Below are 19263 nucleotides of genomic sequence, written 5' to 3'. Positions count from 1 at the left end.
CTATTCAGAAAAATAATTTGTCCTTCTAATCTTGTCTTCCTAATAAATGCTATGGCATTTGTGAAGCTTTTTTGCATGTAACTTCTTTAAGTCTTACTTTCGTTACTGATTCCTTCATGTGTGGGGGACTTTGACAGAAAACTCTAAAAATCATTATCATTATCATTCTTTTCAGTATTCTTCAGCCAATAAATCCTTATTAACCCTCTGAAATAAAGTCCATCTCCAGTGTTACACTGGATTATGTTGCATCTTACGTTAACAGCTGAATTTACAATTGAAGAATGGCTAAATCACTTGGACTTGGTCTTTTTGTTGCCCAGGAACCTGCAAGAGGGAAGTGGGTCAGTAACTGAACTATTCAAATGGTGCTGATGTGCAGTTTTTGCTTTTGCTGGGGTTTTCTGATGAACATGATGAGCTTCATCGAGAAAAGCCTTTTGACTGTTGAAACTTCAGCCATATGTCACTTCACTTCATAGCTGCATGAGTTGAAACATAAGGCAATATAAAAAAAAGTCTCTTTACCAGAGCCTTTGGTCTAGGCTGCAGTGATTAGGGAAAGAGCCAACACACTACTGAAGTATAAATGATAAATGTCATTTTGTTAAAGTTATGTATTTGTCTTTGCTTCATGAGTTTTAGTGGCTGCTTACATGGAGAGGTGTGTCCAAGTTGGTATTCTGCTTGAGTGTAATGAACCACTTGCAAAAATCAATCTGTGGATTGGAATTTAATTAGATGTGCTTAACATGAGTGAATAGGAGGCAGAGTTGTTTAAATGGTAGAGTACATATTGATTATCCATTTGCATGTACACTACGATGTCATATTACACCTTTTTAAAATCATAGTCACGTTGAATCACAATTTCCAAGGGATGAGCATGAACCTGCTATCTGACGATAGATTTAGGACATTGCCGATCTTTCTTTATATGAATTTTTGAAAATCGTGTCAGAAAAAAGGCACGTTTTGAAACATTGCTCAGTATTACTGAATCAGAAGTCAGTCCTCAGATGCATGCAAAGTAAGTGTTAAATTCCATCCTAGCAAAAAGAGCTCAAGTTCCAGCTCATCTGAGTTGTGTATTTGCTAAAGAAGGGGTTCTTCCAGTGCTCAGTGCTTTTCAGGTCAAGACGTGGAACGGTGTAACGGCATGTAACGGAGGTTTCATTTGTAGTTTAGTCCATGAGAGCAGTGTATGCCAGTGCGTGTGGCTGGACGTGTTGCTGAGAGCTTTAATTGGTAGGTGGAGGGCTGGAGTAATGGGGCAGTGTATTACAATGTGACTTGAGGTGTAAGTGTGAATCTTCAAAATAGCTGTAAAATGCATGCAATTTCTTCTTGGAAATTCACATGACTATGTTTAAATTTACTACTGGGTGATTCAGAAAAAAACTCAAATGTTTTCTTCCGCAGCTAAAATTCCACGAAGATAATGCTTTTCATTTTTAAAAGGTCTATCTTCCAGACCCCCCAATTCTAGATTTCGTTGTTAGTTTGGATGGTTTTTTTAGTAGACTTTGTATGTGTGTGTGTCTTGGTTTTTTAATTATTATTTTTATTATTGGATCAGCTTTGAAAGGTTGCACAACAATGTTGATAGTGTTTCTGCCTTCAGATATGACACGTATCCCTGAACAAACCTCTCCATCTTTGGAGAGCTATGAAAAAGCTAGAATAATGAAAACAGGGGAAACAGTTTCTGCTGTGTGTTTAGGCCAGCTACAGTTACAGGTGCTTCTTTGCTCACCTTGCTGTCCAGAGAATTGCAGGTGAACAAACAGGCCAGTCATCACAAAAGCATTACGTTTCTAACTGCTTTAACTGGGGTATAGAATTTTCTGTTCATCTAGCACCTGGGTTATACAAAGATAAAACCCACAACTTTCTAAATATGTAGGCAAGCTGTACGTCCTCTTTCCTAAATTCGGCTTTGCCAGAACTGGAATGATTAAGTGTCTGCATCTGACACCTCCAGTATCAAAATGAAACTATTCTTTCCTCACTTGCTTCTGCAATGTTGGGATTTGCTGGGGGGGTGGGGGGAATCTGTGTAAACCCAAATGAGCATTTGGTTGAATTGGAGAGGGAGGCCACAGAGGAGCAGAGATGTTTGTAAAATAAGCTGGAATCTGGTACAGAGAATAGTAATACAGCACCTGGGATAGACAGCTGGTTATTTGAGTTATGTAGCACTGCCCAATCTTCTGGCCTAGTATGAGAAAAAAGTAGTAGTGATTTGCTTTCACTGGGCAGGTTGAGGCTGTTAAGAGTAAACCCTGTTTCTAGATATCTTCATAAGAAGCTGCCCAAAGGACATGCTTTATTCCTTCTCCCAGTAAGTGACAAGGCAAGCTGCATGCTAAACCTGAATTGCATAGTAAAGGAGATAAATGAAGTTTAATTTACTTTAGCTTAGCATGAGTTCAGAAACCAGAACCAATATGGAAGGTTAGTATTACAGAGCATATAAAGAGACTACTGCTTAAGGGTGTTTGCTTAGATTTTTATGATGAATTTCCAGTGGAGCTTATCTTGAGAAGGTGCCATCTTTAAAAGCAAAATAAAGAGCAGCAGCAGCAATTCTGTGAGTTATAGATCCAGTGCAATTTGAGAAAGAACCAGGAAATAAGGATCTCAAATTACAATATAAAGACAGTTGCTCTGAAGCAATTTCAAGGAGCTTGTTTTCTAGGTAGGTTTTTTCCTGTAAATGCATGGACTTTAAGGTATGCAGTGTTTCTGTAGCAAGTTTACAGCAGAGACTACAGTGCAACTATATGTGTGCTGATGTGGTATCCATGTAAGAGTAGTAGGGACTTCTGGGAACTTGGGCTACTCATGGTGTCACCACATTTTTCTGTCACTGAGCTGATTGCCTGGCCTGGTCATGGTACTTCGGACCCTGCTGACTGTTGGGGTCATCTGCCCATGAGCCATGGAGCGCTTCACCACTCCTTTCCTTGTCCCCCACCTACTCTCTGAAATGCATCATATCTGTATTGCAGCTTTGGTCATTTTGAGACTTTAGTCTGTTACTTAAAGGAAATTAGAGTACTCTGCTGTGGTAGATGTGAAGTGGAAGGGGAAAGAGGATGGCTTTGTAAATTTGCATTGTACTTCTATTTAAAAATGAGCTTGTTTCATATCCTGTGAAACCTGCCTGGATGCTTTTTACGTATCCAGAGTTGACGAGCATACATGGTCTCAGATGATGATGTGAGAACTGTATTTTTACTACTTTGTGGATGTGTGTATACCTGGTTGGGGAGTAGATGATTCCCTCTTCATTAGTGACACTGCTATAAGGTCTCTTAGGAGCACAGCTATGAGAGGAAAACATCTGCCCAATGATGATGCAAAACCCTTTCTTGTTGAAAGAAACTGATGCCATTGACTACTGCTGGCCATTATATTGTGCAATGCATGGTTGAATATGCCTGGTGTCCAGTAAACTGCATTTACTCTATTAATGCCTTGTTATTACTCCCCTTTCAGAAGGTTTTGTGCCTCAGAGTTACTTATCTCAATGGTCTTTGCTTTCTTTCAAAATCTACCCTGGTTTGAACAAGTTCTTGTATATGTGCACACCCGTGAAGCAATAGCCCCTCCTTCCCTTTTTTGCCTCTTTCTCTACATTATGCTTAAGCTTTATAGCTTAAATATATTTTTTTCCTCTTATAGCAGTGATTTTTATTTCTTGGGACCTTGACTCTCAGTCTGTTTGCTTACAGAACCACCCCAGGCACACACTTAAGTCATTCTTTAATCTGTTTATTGTAAAAGAGCCCCATTGTGATAGTTACTAGGTGACAAGGCACTCACTTTATTTTTTTCCCCTTGTTGTTAGTGATTTCGTCTAGGCAGCCACACCTCAGAAAATGCTTCCTATAGTTGACATTTAATATGTTTCTTTAGATGACATCTCACTAGTATTTTGAAGTTGGCTGAAACAAAGTCATTTCTTCCTCCTCGACTATTTACAGCATAAGTGTTGATAGCTGGGGTCAAGCTATCTATTTTATGAAATAAAATGCTGGCCTTAATAGTGTATCTGCTTAAGAGAGTCCTTTGTAGTCAGGAATTTAAAAGAATCATGTTTGTGCTCCATAAGAAGATTGAAAAGGCAGGCAGTTTGAAATGGCATAATATTGAATTAAAATGTACCAGATACTCAGTGCATGCCTGTAATAACAGAATAGCAGGCTACAGCTAGGAAAGGTTGTGTTCCAAATTAGATCTGTGCAGGGAGTAGGAAGCATACAGGGAATTGCTTTCATCATGAATTACCTTCTAGTGGCTGGGAATTAACAGTGCTGGCATAGGGCGGAACATTCTCAACTGGTATATTGGATAACCTGATGGACAGCCAAGGGATGAAGGTGTCAACAGCTTCCTTATAAAGTAAGAGTGTCTGTACTTTTCAGCACAGGAAATAGGAGGATTGACTGTTAGAGAAACTGCTTTTCTCTATGCCAGTGAGTGAACTCTGAAGCGAGAATTTACTGTTAAAGTGTGTATGGAAAGGAACAACTTTGATTCTCCTTTTTTTCCCATCTTCCGTCTTCATTGCAGCATTTTCATTCACTTTATAGTGGATAATGGGCAGAAGGGGGGAAGAAAAGGAGAGAGAGGGAGGGAGGAAGGGCTTAAGTTTTGATGTTAAAATAACAGGTCTTAGCTGTCTGCTAATACAGAAGAATAGAGTTCTTAAATTTTCAAAGTGTTCTTCCAGTGAAGTTGAATGGAGGAGTTAGTTCACAGTAGGTATTGTTTGAAATATTTTTGTATTTGTAATCTTGTTTCTAGAGTTGTACCTGTAGAAGCTATCCATTGCTGGCTTGTGTTCCGACGTCTGTGTTTGATGTCATGTCTTACAGTATACTCGGAACAGTGATGCTAAAACAAGAATAATTAAACTTACTTTGTTACTGCATGTGAAAATTAATTATTCTAATTTATCAGAATATGTAGTTGTATTAAAATCAGAATGTGAATTGGAGGAGCTCTTAAAATTAGTGGCCGGTATCTTCTAGCTGTTAATTGACTTTTTATTTCTGCAGGTAGTTGCTATGGTTTTAGTCCAGGAACTAAACACTAATGCCTGATTGCATACTTTTATACAGTTATTTTATGTAGTTTAATAAATCTTGGATTAATAAATAGTCAAATCAGTGTTCAAATATGGTATCAATGGCTCTTTCAGAAATTCTATTTTCATTTCACTGTAAAAATTAAACTATAAACAAGTACCTAATTACTGTAATTATCATAGCAATGATATAATACCATTATTAGAGGTTTTTATTCCAGAAATCCAACTAACATGATGTAGCATAGTACATATTCGGCTTGCAAGAGTGAGACCAAGTCTTACATAAGAAAAAGTTACTTGACTTGTCCGCTTAGATTGATTTAATAGAAGAAGTTAAGACCTTTGTCCTACATACAGGTGTTTTGCACAGCAGGTCTATTCTGTTAAAATAGCTAAGTATTAAACATTATTTTACTTAATTTTTAAGTAATTTTAAACCTTGAGATAGAAAATTGTGGACAATAGAATGTAAATCGAAATACTCAGATAAATTCGAGTAGCTTGTATGTTTTATTCATCTGCAGGTTTTACCTTTTTATGCGCAATGATTCTGCAAGATTTTCTATATGTTTGTAGCTTCCTATCTATGAATAGCCCCTGAGGCCAGGGCTGAACAAACACTTAGGATCACTGCTGCTGAAGGTAGCTAGAGGAAATATAGAGGAAATACTTCTTTTTTCTTTTTTTTTTTTTTTTGGCATGTTGCAGGAGCATGTATCAAGGTTTTGATATTTTCACTAGATAGTCAATACTAATGTTTTATCAGATACTTCACTGAAGAGCTTAAATGAATGATTGTCACGTTTGTTCTTATTTTTGTCATTTGATTAGCAGTTAATAGAGGATGTTTCCACTGTCTACCAAAGAAAGTGAATGAATGAGTCTTTGCGGTCCTTTGCATACCTGTGAGATATTTCTGCCTTAAAAGGTTGGTGTGCTGTGTGATCATTGTATCGCCAGGCTCTCCGCTCCCTGCTTTTGATTCCAGTCAGTTTTGCTATCAGCAATTTAGCAGATAAGCACATCTCTATTACAGTAGTATGAGAAATGCAACCCTTGCCAGGACTAGCCTTTAGTGTTGTGTGTCCTGTGGCTGCAGTTAACTACTTCTCCAAGTACTAATGTAGTATTTAAAATGGTCATAGTATGTGCTGAGGTGATTTAAACTTAATTTTTGCAAATACTATGAGATAATGAGGGAAAGTATGCATGTTCCTTGCTGCTTTGAAGAACAGCTCTATGATGAGAAAAAGCGTCTGTTGAAAGGGGGGGAAAAAAAAGCAGCTAAGTTTTTTTTCCTGAAGGGTGGAACTTGTCTGTATTCTGATGTATATATGCAAAGCATGTTTTGTTTGCTTGTGCAAACTGGGCCGGTGGGCCCGTTTTTGCTGTGAAGGAAGCTTGGCTGAGCTGCGTTCATGCTCCTCATTCTCTGCTACTCACATCACCGGGTTTTGAATTGATGTGTTTCCACTGGCTTTGCTTTGTATTACTGCATTGTGGGGAAACAGAGCGCAGGCGACGGGCTGTCTCCTTAGCGTTAGAATAAGGGCAGGAACACAGGGTGGGTGTTTTAAGAGCGTCAAAACAATTGTGAGCTGTAAAACAGCAGGGGGAGAGCTGGTCAAACCAGTTGCAGGAGTGCGGAGAGTCCTGTCACAGCAGCAGGAGCGTTACGAGGCAGTGACAGAAAGCTTTCCATATGCAACACTAGATGCGTGGCAGTTTCAGAGGATGGCTTGTTATTCAAGGTATGCAGGCAGGCAAGCTTGGGCTGGGCTAATCTCAAATGGTACTTTGAGAAGTTCCTACCCTGGGCGTTTTAAGTTGACTCGGTGGTGACTGCATTCTCCCGTGGCATAGGCAGCAAAAGGGACATACCCTGTGAGGGGGAGACAAACACCACGTGGAGGGGACTGCGCAACAAGACACTTTAGCCATACTCTTCTGATGATGATCAGCCCCGAGGAAGGAGCAGAGCCAATGGCTGAAGGTAGAAGCTTGGCAAAACAGTGCAAGGTTGGCCAGTGCTCCCCTGGCGCTTCGCTGTCTCTCAAGATACTGTATGCTGACCTACCATGGTTTGCTTGTCTGATATGTTAACAAGATATCGTTACATAAAACAGTTGATCTGCTTGAGTCAGGATTTGCCTTTTATGATTGCTTTTGGCACTTTCTGAATACATCATAAAAGACACTAAGCTGTTTTGTTTTCTTAATGCAGTATTTTCTAAGAGAATGATACCATAACTCTATTACTTCCCTGACTTGAGGAGAGTCACTGTAAGGATGGCTAGGATAATAGAAGATGGATATAAACCCTGGAAAGACATGGAGCTGCTATCAGATATGTCTGGTGTCCAGATATTATCTGGGACCTGCTGTAGTTGTATGTTTGATGTTAAACAGTCAAATACTAGCATGTTTCATTCCAACTAGCTACTGCTAGGTTGGCAGTGCTGATCGTTTTAAGCTACTTACACATAAAACCTTCTGCTTGCAAAGCAGGAGCCTTTTCTCTAGTTTTCTGTCTCTGGCCTTATAAAGGAGGTATCTGCTGCATTCAGTGGGCTGAGGTAGGCACAACAAAGTTCGGGTATTCAAGAGACATTGGAATATCAAGATGAACTTGCATTGACAGTTGTTCCGTATGATTTGTCTGAAGATTTCTGATGTGAAGATAAATTGTGATCCTATGAGGAATTGTTAAGTTTTATTTCTGTTTAAAAGTTAGTACTTAAAACATGAAATCTAGAACTATTCAGCGTCAGTAAGGGAAAAAAATCAGCTCAGATCATGAACAGATTCAGATAGATTTGGACAGAAAGAGCTAAAATCCAATGTATTGGAATCGGAAAGGCTGTGAACGTTCTTAATGTGGTAAATTACGTTCTGGTTACCACTGGAGATTAGAGTAGGTCTGCAGGGAGGGAGCACTGAATCATCATCATTTATTTTTCATTCTTTACCTGATTTGTATAGTCACTATTCAAATTGCCCATGCATTTGATACAAAACCTATGCTTTATTTATGATTGATATTAAGTGTATGATGCTATGGATATGGAGTTGGTGGCATTTTATTGCACTGCAACTGAGTTATGCAAATAACTGTATTTCTGCATCCACATAGATTAATCTTTCTCTCTAATACTAATCCATGGTATTTATTTACAGAAGGTAGTAACAGAATAAGATGAAAACTTAGTATCCTGCCCAATGTACTGTCTTAACAGGGCTGTATTTTTCACCTGCTGCATTCATATGAAGAGAAATACCATCTAGTTTGCTGACTGGGCTGGAGATTTTAGGTATGGTAACCAACATGAAAGTTTGCATATCTGATTTTACCATGTCTTTTCTTGTGGGAGTGGTGAACTGCAGCAGCTGGGCAGTGATGAGCAGCTTTGAGGCAGTAGTACATCAAACAACTGCACATTTTTGGGGCTTTATAACACTTCAGAATGTACTTCAGAAAAGGCTTAAAATGAGTCAGAAAAACCCCTCTGATCAATGCAGAGAAAGTGTCAGCAAGAACTTAGACTAGAGTAACTGCTATAGAAAAAAAAATTGTACCTCAGCTTTATACTTTATGCAGTGTCTTTCTGCAGTTGAGTGTGTGAATTATAAGCTACCTGTGACAAGAGGAAATACATACTAGAAGGTAAATTTCTCTTCCCTCTTAGCTGCATCATTTGCAAATTATGTTGTGGTTATTGACTGTGCTAAATGCACCAGTCTCAAAACATTGGGTTCTTTTAACAGCTTTTTAATTAAGTAGGGACTAGTGTGTTCTGCTGTTATCAAACTGAATGCTTTTTCTTGCAGTTACGTTCATTCCCTTTGCTTGCAGATTGAGATTGTCAGTGGGGGCTGTTTCTTTTGTTTGTTTTATTCTAGAATAACAGTAGTACATTGTGAACTTTAATAGTAATTCTGCTAGTAAGCAGAAGTTATCAAAAAGTAGCTAAGTGCCAAAGGAGCAATTGTTTTGGCTGCACAAACCAAACGGATGGATTTGTTGGCTCCAGTGTTGACCAAAGCATAAATCCTTTCATGTAAAGGGGAATTGGAGGGTTTATTAGTATCAGAGATCTGTTTGTAAAATGGATAGTCCTTGTAAAAGATTTACATTGTATATAAACTTTCACATTCACCATCTCTATTCTCATTTGTAGCTTTCCTTACCATTTGCTTGCTGGCTCCTATTTGTTTGTACTTGTCTAAGGGCTGTAGCATTGAGGCTTTTTGCTGTGAAACCAAAAAGGAAAAGTGGTTTGCTTGTTACTTAAAACGTGTAATTGCCATTTAATGATCTGTCCAGTCATGACATGTTCCCTTTCATACTTTAAGCCTTGTGTTCAGTTTTGCTAATGCTTTCCTTTTATGGATCAACTGGCAGTTGTAGCCCAATAGTTAGTTTCAGATACTAGTTGCAGGTTTTTCATTTGGTATTTCCCAGTAGAAACAGCTGGGCTGAGGCTGCTGCTTTTTTTCCTTATCTGAGTTTTTATACCTGATAGTGAAAGGTGATGTGGTAGCAACTAGTCACAGACCTAATGGAATTCATGTATCCCTGTGTTCTAACAAGTAAGCCTCCCGACTAAGTGTTGGTTAATACGGCAGGACTCTGGAGGAGTGGAGCGCAGCAGCACAAAGGGTTTTCTTTCAACCTGAGTGAAAGTGCAGGGCCTGGAGCATGTAGCTGAATGACTTGGACTGTGCGACTGTGTAAGAGAAAGCTAAACAAATGAGAAGGCAAGTAGGAAAACAAGCTTGGTGTTGCAAGATGGCAAGGTTACTGCTTCCTTTGAGATAATTGTTGGAATGGTAGAGTTGAATTTATAAATTAAATTAGCATTGTTATTAAACAGTCTAACTTATCCAGTATCAGGGGGTAGGGTTGCATCTAAAAGTTATGACTGCTGTAATGAATTTCTCCTAGTGGAAATGATACCATAGGGGCTTCTTGTGCTGGCTAAAAATGCCAGCAGTCTTTCCAGACACCTGACCGTCTGGGATTCCTGAAAAAGAAGATACAGGATACAGCATTATACCCAGGCTCTTCCATAAGTGTTCTGGCTGTTTGGATCTCAATATGGCGTCAGTCTAGAAGAACACTTTCTACGCAGGTTTTCAACTCCTCAAATGTTTCCTCTGCAAGGTACTTTTTGAGAGAGCAAATCTGCTGCAGGCCATCTGTGCTCTTCCAGCAAGCGATTTTGGCTGCTCAAAAGCAGATGGGAAAAGAGAATCTCACCCCCATCCTCCCCCAAGCCCCTTCCTTCCTTCAGGTTTCTGGGTGCAGACACATTTTGCTGTATGGGTGATGAGGACATGACAGTAAGGAAGCTGTATATTCTGGCTGGATGAGACAGTCACCCTATGTTGTAAAAATGAGTAGGTCAAGGCATATTACTGCTTTCAGATAGGATATAGGAAAATGAAAGGCTCTAGATTTTTTTTTTAATGTCTGAGTGTTTTTCAGAGGTGCTGACTTGGACTTTTTGTGGATTTAAATAATAGAATTATTAATTCTAAAAATCTTTTTTTTTTTAATTGTCTTGGCATTTATGTCCCACTAATTCCTGTTTGCTATCCTTGTTTTCTCAGCTTCTTGTAGAAAAACTTGTACTGAAGCATTTACTTAAAAGTTAGGCTTGAAAATCAACAAACTGCATAACACATGGATCTAAATATTTTTTGCCCTTTGAATTTTACTTTCCAATAACCTTTCTTTCCCCTCTCTCAATCTCTTTTAATTTTGATTTTGGATATAACATGTTGTGTAATGTGAATTCTGCTTCTAGATTTCCAAAGGAAAATGATGGAGGGATATTTACCAGAAATGCAAAACACACTGGAACCAGTCAATCTGTCAGATGATGCCTCTTCCAGGTCCCCAGATAATGAGAAGTCTGATAAAACATCTGGAATGAAGGACTGCTCAAGCATCAGTTATAGTGGAGATGATGCTGATGTCTTGAAAAGGGAATGGAGGTTGTTGCCCTCGGACCAGGATTCAGCAGTTACTGACACAAGCAGCAGTGGGGCCCTGGCAGAAAGGCGGGAGCAGCAGTGTGGAGGGAAGGACTGCTGTGCCAATACCTGCTCAGAAAGAAAGGTAGAAGGCTCCATAAAAAGAGAATATATATCTAGTGAAGAATTTGAACGACAAGATCCAAAACCTAATCAGACAGAACAATCATTAATGGAAATATTACAGGAGCTAAGGGAGGAGTCTGACTTTGTGAAAAAAACTAGCGATAAAATCTATTCAGAAAGCCCTTATGACACAGACTGCACAAAGAAGCTTATATCCACAATACATCAGACTTCTTCACAGGAGGATTTGCTAAAGGAAATAGAGTCTGAACTCTTATCTACAGATTTTTCAAAGGAACGAAAATTCCCAAATGGTGTGCGGAAGGGTGAACATGCGTTGGCCGTGTTTGAAAAATGTGCGCAAGATAAGTACCTGGAGCAAGAACAAACTATTAAAAAGTAAGTATTTGAGTATGCTCATCACAAATGGAGGTGTGTACTGAACAGTTTTGCTTGTATGTTGTGTGCAACTGCATGCAACATTTTGGTATGAAACAAGTAATCTCTTGTGAGTTGCTGTAAGGACAGTTAATGAGCTTTTTAAATTATGTTCTTTAAGTGAGGAATGATTTTTGCTTGTGGTATGTATTTATAAATAAAAATGTGTGCTTAGATCTCTGAATTCTTGGGGAATTTGGCAGGAACTGAATAGCCAACTGTTCAGTTGAATAGCCTGCCAATGTCTAGAATTAAGTACTGTAAAAATAATGGTGATATAAAAATAGTCCAGGATTCATTCAGTCCATATATGTCTTTGGAGAAATGAACCTTTGTAATTACGAACTCCCACTAGGTGTTTCATTTATGAGTTTGAAATTGCTTATTTCTTTTTCAAGTAGTATTCAGTCTCCTGTCACAATTCCACAAAGCTGCTAATCAGTCACGGTATCATCTTTGAGTTGGACGTGTCATAGGTAAACTACTGGCTTGACACATTTTATAGGAGGGCTTTTGAAATGCATGGCTTACAAACTTCGCTGGAATAAATGGGGCTTAATAGTTCTACCAGGCAGTACACTCCATGAAGAATAGTATATTCATGAAAAACCAGTTCTTTGCTTAATTTCTTGATTCCCCACTTGGTGTTTCATATTCTGTTACCACTTCAGAAATGTTTTTTGCTAACAAAATGTACCCTCAAACTTCAAATGAACTGGAAATGTGTGCCCTACTCTTCATAAGAGGCACTTTGACACCGTGGTGTGGGAGGACATCAAAGGGAGGGAAACCAGGCAGAGGGAGAAGAGATGTTCAAAAAGCAGAGCAGGGGAAGTATCCTCTTGCACCTTGCCAGCTGACCTCGGACAGAAATCATAAATGTGAGGAAAGTCAGTTGATGACGGGGATCTTGGGAGTGAATAGTTAGACATTGAGTAATTACAGAGGAGGAGGAGGAGTGGGAATCTGAAGCAGTGGCTGTGTAAGGGGTTGTAATTCGAGGAGATCTTAAGTGAGCAAGTTATTTGGGTTTTACTTGTTGATGGTAAACTTATAGGCAGGCCGATGTTTTCAGCCATGGACCAGTTACTTTCTTAGAGGCAAATGTTTATATAAATACATGTACATATTATGTATGCACACAGAAAGTTTTTTCTATAAACATGTCTTCAGTCTCTTTTTTGTCAGCTGCTATTCCAGCTGTGCCACTATGACTCTTGGGGACTGACCTCAAAAGTGTAAAACTGCTGTAGAACATTTAATGTCTGGTCCAAAGGGCATTCTGGGTTGGGTTGATTTTGTCCCTTAGTTTATGATCAGTAGAGTTTCTCGTAACACTGCTCTGGAAGTATCCCGGTTGGTATCCTGTGATCAGATCTAAGAAATATCTGTGAGCAGCAACTGTGTGAATTTAAGAATTTGTAATCCTGAAATATTCATTAATAGATTAAAAAAACAGTTCACAAGTGCTAAACTCTCTTTCACCAATGGTTTTGAATTCCTTGTAGTTTAGAAGCCTAATTGGTTTAGAGTGGGTTTTTTTTGGTTTTTTTTTTGTTTGTTTGTTTTTGTTTTTTTTTTCCCCCACCCCAAAGGAGGGGAGCTAAACATGAAAGTATATATGTAAAGGGTTATTTAAATATCTTGTTCAGGTAAGAGCATGCCTCCTACAAATTAATGCAATTAGTGGCCTAAAATATCCACCAAATAACTGTATCTTTAAACATTTAAATACATTTGATATTCTGCTTATTCAGCAGTTCTAACAATGTAACTCATGAGTTTTATGTATGACTGTCTTCTATTCAGTGCTAGGATGTCAAAGCAAATACATGTCAGCTTCAACTCAGGCTTCAAACAGCTGAGCTGCAAAAGAACAAACTTGCTAAAAATCTGAACTTTATAAGGAGCATGAGCATGGACGCTGTCGTAGTTACATACCTACTTAGGACTTGGAAAGTCAGGGGTTCATTTCTTACCAGGTTGTGAACTTCAAGGGCTACTCTGAGCAATCCATGAAATGAGTATAGTACCTGTGTTTTCAGATGCTTGACTGGTGGAGCTATGTGACTGGAAGTTACTTGTCTTAAAAGAACCTTAAAATTGTTAACATTTACAGTTCCATAGGTGTGTAGAGGTAGCAAATATCTTGCTTCACTGTGGGCAATAACCACCCCAAAATGCTGGAAACAATCCATTTTCTCACAAGGAAGGTGTTAAGGTTTGGTGTTAAGTTTCACATGCACAACATACTTCTGTTTAGTCTTGTAAGGCTTTTGTGGATTTCATTAGTGTTTCTGGCTGTAACTCCCATTAAAATTTTTAGATCAAAGAGGAAAACCCATTTATCTCAAAACTAAAAACAAAAAATCCAGTACTGAAGTATCTTGCACTTAATTTCATTTTTCTTTGCTTTCCAGATTGGTTAAAGAAAATAAAAAGCATCAGGAACTGATTCTGGAAATCTGCTCAGAAAAGGACAACTTAAAAGATGAATTGAAAAAACGAACAGAAACTGAAAAGCAGCACCTCAACATTATTAAACAGGTACAGATAACAAAACAGAAGTGCTGGTCAGTATCTCACCTGTATACAACATCATTATTGACACTGTCTAACAAGATGTCCTCGGTGGCATAGAGGACAAAGAACAAATGCCCATGCCTATTATCCTAAGCTTTTAAAGAGGATAAATCTGCTCTTCCATTCCAAGAAATATTATTCATTGGCTTAGAAGTGTTTAGTGCCTTTGGATAAACTGACTTTCTAGATTCAGATCCCTTAAGTGTTCTGTACCTGGAAGTCTCTCTTAAAGTCAAGAGAGATCCCGTTCTGTGGGTAGGTTGTGTGTACCTTGGCTTCCTGCTGGACACAGCGTATGCTGAAGGCCTGTTAGATCTTTTTACAAAAAATAACAAGTTCAGTCGTTTACCTTGGTAGAATGATTTATTTCTTGTGTGTAGACATAAAGGAGATCTTACTGAGTTTTTTCAAGCCCAATTTCTTCTTAATTTTTCATCTCTGTCTTCTGGTGTTAACTAGTGCATCTGCTGATAGAAGTGGATGGGTGTGTAGTTAGTTGTAAACGTTAACAATATGTAGAACATGTACAAAAAGTAGAGCATATTAACTCTGGTCTTGCACATTATTTTGGTATTGTTGGTTACTACGTACAGGCATTCCCCAATGAATTGTCAGAAGCATGACAGACCAAAGAGGGACATAAAGCATACATTGGTGTTGGCTGGTTTTAGTGCGGGAAGAAAAGGTATCACATCAGGTGTCACTGCGTGTCTGTTACAAAGCATTCTGCTAGTGTAACTACAGTTAGTTGGCCAAGCTTTAGAAACCGATAAATGCTTAGAAATCTGGCAACAGCTAGCATTTAAATTACTAATTTCTGTTTGTCAAAGTACTGGTGATACTACCCTAGTTGTCAGATTCCTCTGTTAATGTCTGCATCACAGAGAAATCTGTTCTCAAAGCAGTGTGTCAGGCTTGTGGTGTTCCAGAGGAATGTATTGTTGTAGGTAGAAACTTTGTCTTTGGTTAATTTCAAAGAGTCTTTGAAAATCCATGATGTTACTGAAAATGGAATCGAAGAGTCTTATTTTTAAGCTACAAATTGGAATTGCATATGCCTGAATAAATCAGTATGAGTGGCTTACCCATCCTCTCTTGTCTGTATTTCCATGATAGCACTGTATGATTTCATGAAACTGTATTATGCAGTGATTGCTTTATCCTGTTCTGAAAAAAAAAATAATTAGGGAGTTTCTTTTGCTTTCTGGTCAGATAAGAAGAATCTGTGATATTAAATGCTTGCAGGTGATTTCAGAAAATACTGGTTTGGATTGTAATACTGTTGGATACTGTTGGATAACACTTGGAGTTGCAAGATACATTGCAGTGAAACACTTGAGTTTTAATTTGTAATATGAGTGTTTTAATGTTACAATTTCTAGATGAGTGGTTTTTTGGTAGCTTTCAAGTCAGCGCAAGCTTGACTGCGCTCACAACTGCAAGAAAACTTTACATGCATGCTTGTATGTGTAAAACTTATTTTGTACGGACAATGATTCAGTTGCAAAGCTGAAGAGGTTGTAATCAATTAATTGTGTGGTAACAGAAGCATTTAAGATTGTTCCTGCTTTTTATGTACTGGTTTGGAACTGCACAAAAATGTAAGACAGTGACCCTGAGATCTTGTACTTTTTTTACACCACCCCCACCCCCCCACCCCCACCCCCCCCCACCCCCCCCCGGTGAATTGGCTTTCCCCTGGAACAAGAGGATAGTCATTAGTCATTAAGGCACCATTTGAACAGCCTTTGGGCAGCATTACAGCTTATGTAGCCACGACTTGCTCTTGCACTAGTGCTGCTGCGCCTTCTGCTGAGCTTGCATGACTGTGCAGTGAATGCACTCTGGGAAGTGTTCCAGTTGAAAATCGGTAATTATTCTTCAGCTGGATCAGGTCTCTGACTTGGTTCACTAGGCGGCTAAAAAAAGTGCCAGCACAATGACTAAGCGCCTCTTTATTTGCTGACTTATTTTTTCAGTGAATTAATTCCCAGTCCAGTTCAGTATGGAGCAGTCATGCATCTGTTGGCACAGTGGGGAGGATATGGCACAGGGATAGCAACAAAAGGGTGGAAGGTGAAACAACTTCAGAGAGCAGCCAGCTCTGCTCTGGCATCTCAGCATTTGCTGTCAATCTGATTTTTGGGGTAGTAAATTACTATGCCTTGGGTTTTGCTTGATTTGATGCATCTTCAGTCTCGCTGAAGATGAGAATTGACATCTTTCATGCTGGTACTGTAATGCAAAGCTAGATGTTGATATGGATAGTTGCAGCTTGACAAGTGTAAAATACAGGTTGAAAATATCTGTTGAAGCATCTAATTTTGTGTGAAATGTTCCTGCCTATACAAAACATGAACAAAGTTTTCCATATAATTATATCATAATGTTGTCTTTCAGCTGGAAGCAAGAATGGAAGAGCTTAATAAAGAAGTAAAAGCTAGTAAAGACAAACTTCTAACTCAAGATGCAGCAGCCAAAAATGCTATTCAGCAGTTGCATAAAGAGATGGCCTTTCGAATGGAACAGGTAATACAGAAAACCTTTAATTATTGAACATCTTGTGAACAAACTTGGTTCTTGTACAAAACATGCACCCTAGGTTGTTGGATCACTAGGTAAAGCAAGATTTTCCTAAACTGGAACTACTAGTGTGTGGTTCTATATGCATTTCTGGTAACTGGCATCAATTTTTAAATAACTGTTAACACTGTAAAGTGCCTGATGACTTTTTAATGTGTATGTTTGTATGTATGGAATTCAGGCCTCAAGGAAATGTCATTTTCCTTGCCTGTAAGCTGGTCTTGGTTCAAAAGAAAGTAAAAGCTGGCAGTAGCCTTTTTTCAGACAGGCTATCACAAAATTAATATTTTTCTCAACTCCAGCACAAAGCTCTTGGTTTGTTTTTTTTTTCAAGTATTACTGAGAGCTGAGATGGTGTTTTTTTCCCTTCTTAACATCATATTTTGCCAGGTATTTTCTCTGTTGTATGAATTCCAAAGCTCAGTGTCTGATTCTTTTCTTTTTTTTTTTTATGAGAAGCAGAATTTGTTAGTGCTGGGGCGGTGGTGGGAAATCTGTAAAAATAAGCTACTGGGTAATGATTGTGCAGTTGGCATGCGGGCAAGGGAAGACAGAGGACTGTTACTGGGTATTTGCAAAATTACTTTTTTATTAAAACTTACTGTGTACACTTCTTTCCTTCTGAAACAACAGATTATATTCCAAATTACTAATGTATTGAGATGTTCAGCTGTGAAGCTGCAGCAGCTTAGATGTATATTTACTGTTAGAAGTATGAGTAATTCCAGTGATTAAGTGGGATCTAATGTTGGTCTTTGCAAAACTGGAGCTTTTGAGTCCTACTTTGTTATGCTACTACACTGTAATACTGAAAATATGCAGTAGTGTCTTGTAAAAGCTAATTATGAACTACAAGACTGATTCACTCTATTTTAATATTTTTCAAGGCAACCAAGAGATGTGAAGAAGCACGCCATGAAAAAGAAACAATGGTGATGAAATACGTCCGAGGGGAGAAGGAGTCGCTTGATCTCAGAAAGGAAAAGGAGATACTTGAGAGAAGAGTGAGAGATGCAAACAAAGAAATTGAAAAACATACTAATAAAATCAAACAACTTTCTCAGGAAAAAGGAAGATTGCACCAGCTCTATGAAACTAAGGTGCTCTAAGTATTGCTGTATGACTTGAGTGAATGCTGAGAAGTACTACCAGAACAACCCGATTGCTTGTTTGCTTCTGTACTTGGTGAAAGAAATGCGTTTTCAATTTGGTTTTGCTGTGTAGCTGTGAAAACCCCTTTCCTCCAACAGGCAGAGAAGAAGTCACTGAGTGCTCATTATCTTCTATTTGAAGTTCCTTTTAATATTTCCCTGAATATTAGTTCGTGAAACATTAGGGGGTTTTTTTGACAAAATTGAAAAGACTGCTTGTTGGAGATGCCTGGATTTTGAGGGTATTTTTAGCTCGTTTGGATTCTTTTTAAAAGGCCGTAATGGCATTAAATTATTGCAGCCTTTTTTTTTTCCTGCTATTTTTTCTGTGTTTTTTTTTTACTCTGTTTTTTTTTTTTTTTTGTATTGCTAGAACTTGGTAACAAAGCAGTAGGATTTTTCAGGCCTAATTCCAAAAATTTGCCATTTTTTAGAAGCCAGTACAAGATACCCACCAGCCTCTTAAAATTATCCAGATCTCTTTCTATTGTGCTTCACAATTCTATTTCACGTGAAAGATCCAAAAATTGATAAATTTAATGGGATTCAAACTTTGGGCCTCTTTTGAGCAATTGTATACTCTGCACAAAATGATCAGAAAAATACATCTTGCTAAAAGTCCTAAAAATTATGCTTGTGAAACAAAAAATCACCTCGGTGTTCTCTTTCACGTGAACAGGAAGCGGGAGCTTGACTTCAGGTTTCCCAAACAAAACTTAACACTTATCTCTCTTCCTAACTACTGGGGTTTACAGTAGAGCCTTACAGGAATTGTACTGCCCTCGTACAGTACTGCTTTAAACATTTTTGGTAAGACAAACCTATTGCTGCAGAAACACAGTTTGGACACGCGGCTTAGTGCAGTGTTTTGTGGATAGTGGTACAGGTTACGCCAGCGATGTGCTTCTGTTAACGCCCTTTCTTGGCACTGATTACAGGCCAGTGATTTGACTCGCATACCTCTTGCTCTGAGTAATCGTGCATTTGTATAGTTGGTAATACCATTCCACTGGTGTCCCAGTTTTTGTCTGTAGTGTTGTATCATATATGACCTTACCACTTTGAACCTCTTATTTCCTCATCCTTTTGCAAAAAAGAACAAAGAGGACTGTGCAGCTTACCTAGGAGACAGTTATTTTAAAGCAGAACTCTAGATTGTGCTTTGCCTTTTAACAGTTATGTAACCTCAACATACATTAGCAGCAATGCAGCCTTACCTTGCTGTTCAAACCAGAACACTGATGGGTGTTTTTGCTGGATTATGGGCTAAAGCATTACTGAGAGCTCTCAAGTCTCCGCATG

The 19263-nt window shown here is 38.6% G+C and overlaps 1 protein-coding gene across 5 annotated transcripts in view; it reads left to right on the top strand.

Moving 5' to 3' along the window:
* The window catches only part of CCDC186 (coiled-coil domain containing 186), a 39064-nt gene that overhangs the window by 4971 nt on the left and 14830 nt on the right, over positions 1–19263 (top strand). For 3 of the 5 annotated variants that reach the window (XM_064464206.1, XM_064464203.1, XM_064464207.1), the window contains exons 2-5: positions 10912–11605; positions 14065–14191; positions 16628–16756; positions 17698–17910. In XM_064464206.1, coding sequence (XP_064320276.1) covers positions 10926–11605; positions 14065–14191; positions 16628–16756; positions 17698–17910 — 1149 coding nt within the window. In that variant the 5' untranslated portion in view covers positions 10912–10925. Of the gene's footprint in view, positions 1–6968; positions 7095–8278; positions 8413–10911; positions 11606–14064; positions 14192–16627; positions 16757–17697; positions 17911–19263 lie in introns of those variants that run through there. The other 2 variants (XM_064464205.1, XM_064464204.1) reach the window with 2 other exon arrangements.

This window comes from Phalacrocorax carbo, chromosome 12, assembly GCF_963921805.1.
Source record: "Phalacrocorax carbo chromosome 12, bPhaCar2.1, whole genome shotgun sequence".
Taxonomy (NCBI): Eukaryota; Metazoa; Chordata; class Aves; order Suliformes; family Phalacrocoracidae; genus Phalacrocorax; species Phalacrocorax carbo.
The sequence above is the reverse complement of the archived record's forward strand: the minus strand, read 5'-3'. Positions and strand labels throughout refer to the sequence as shown.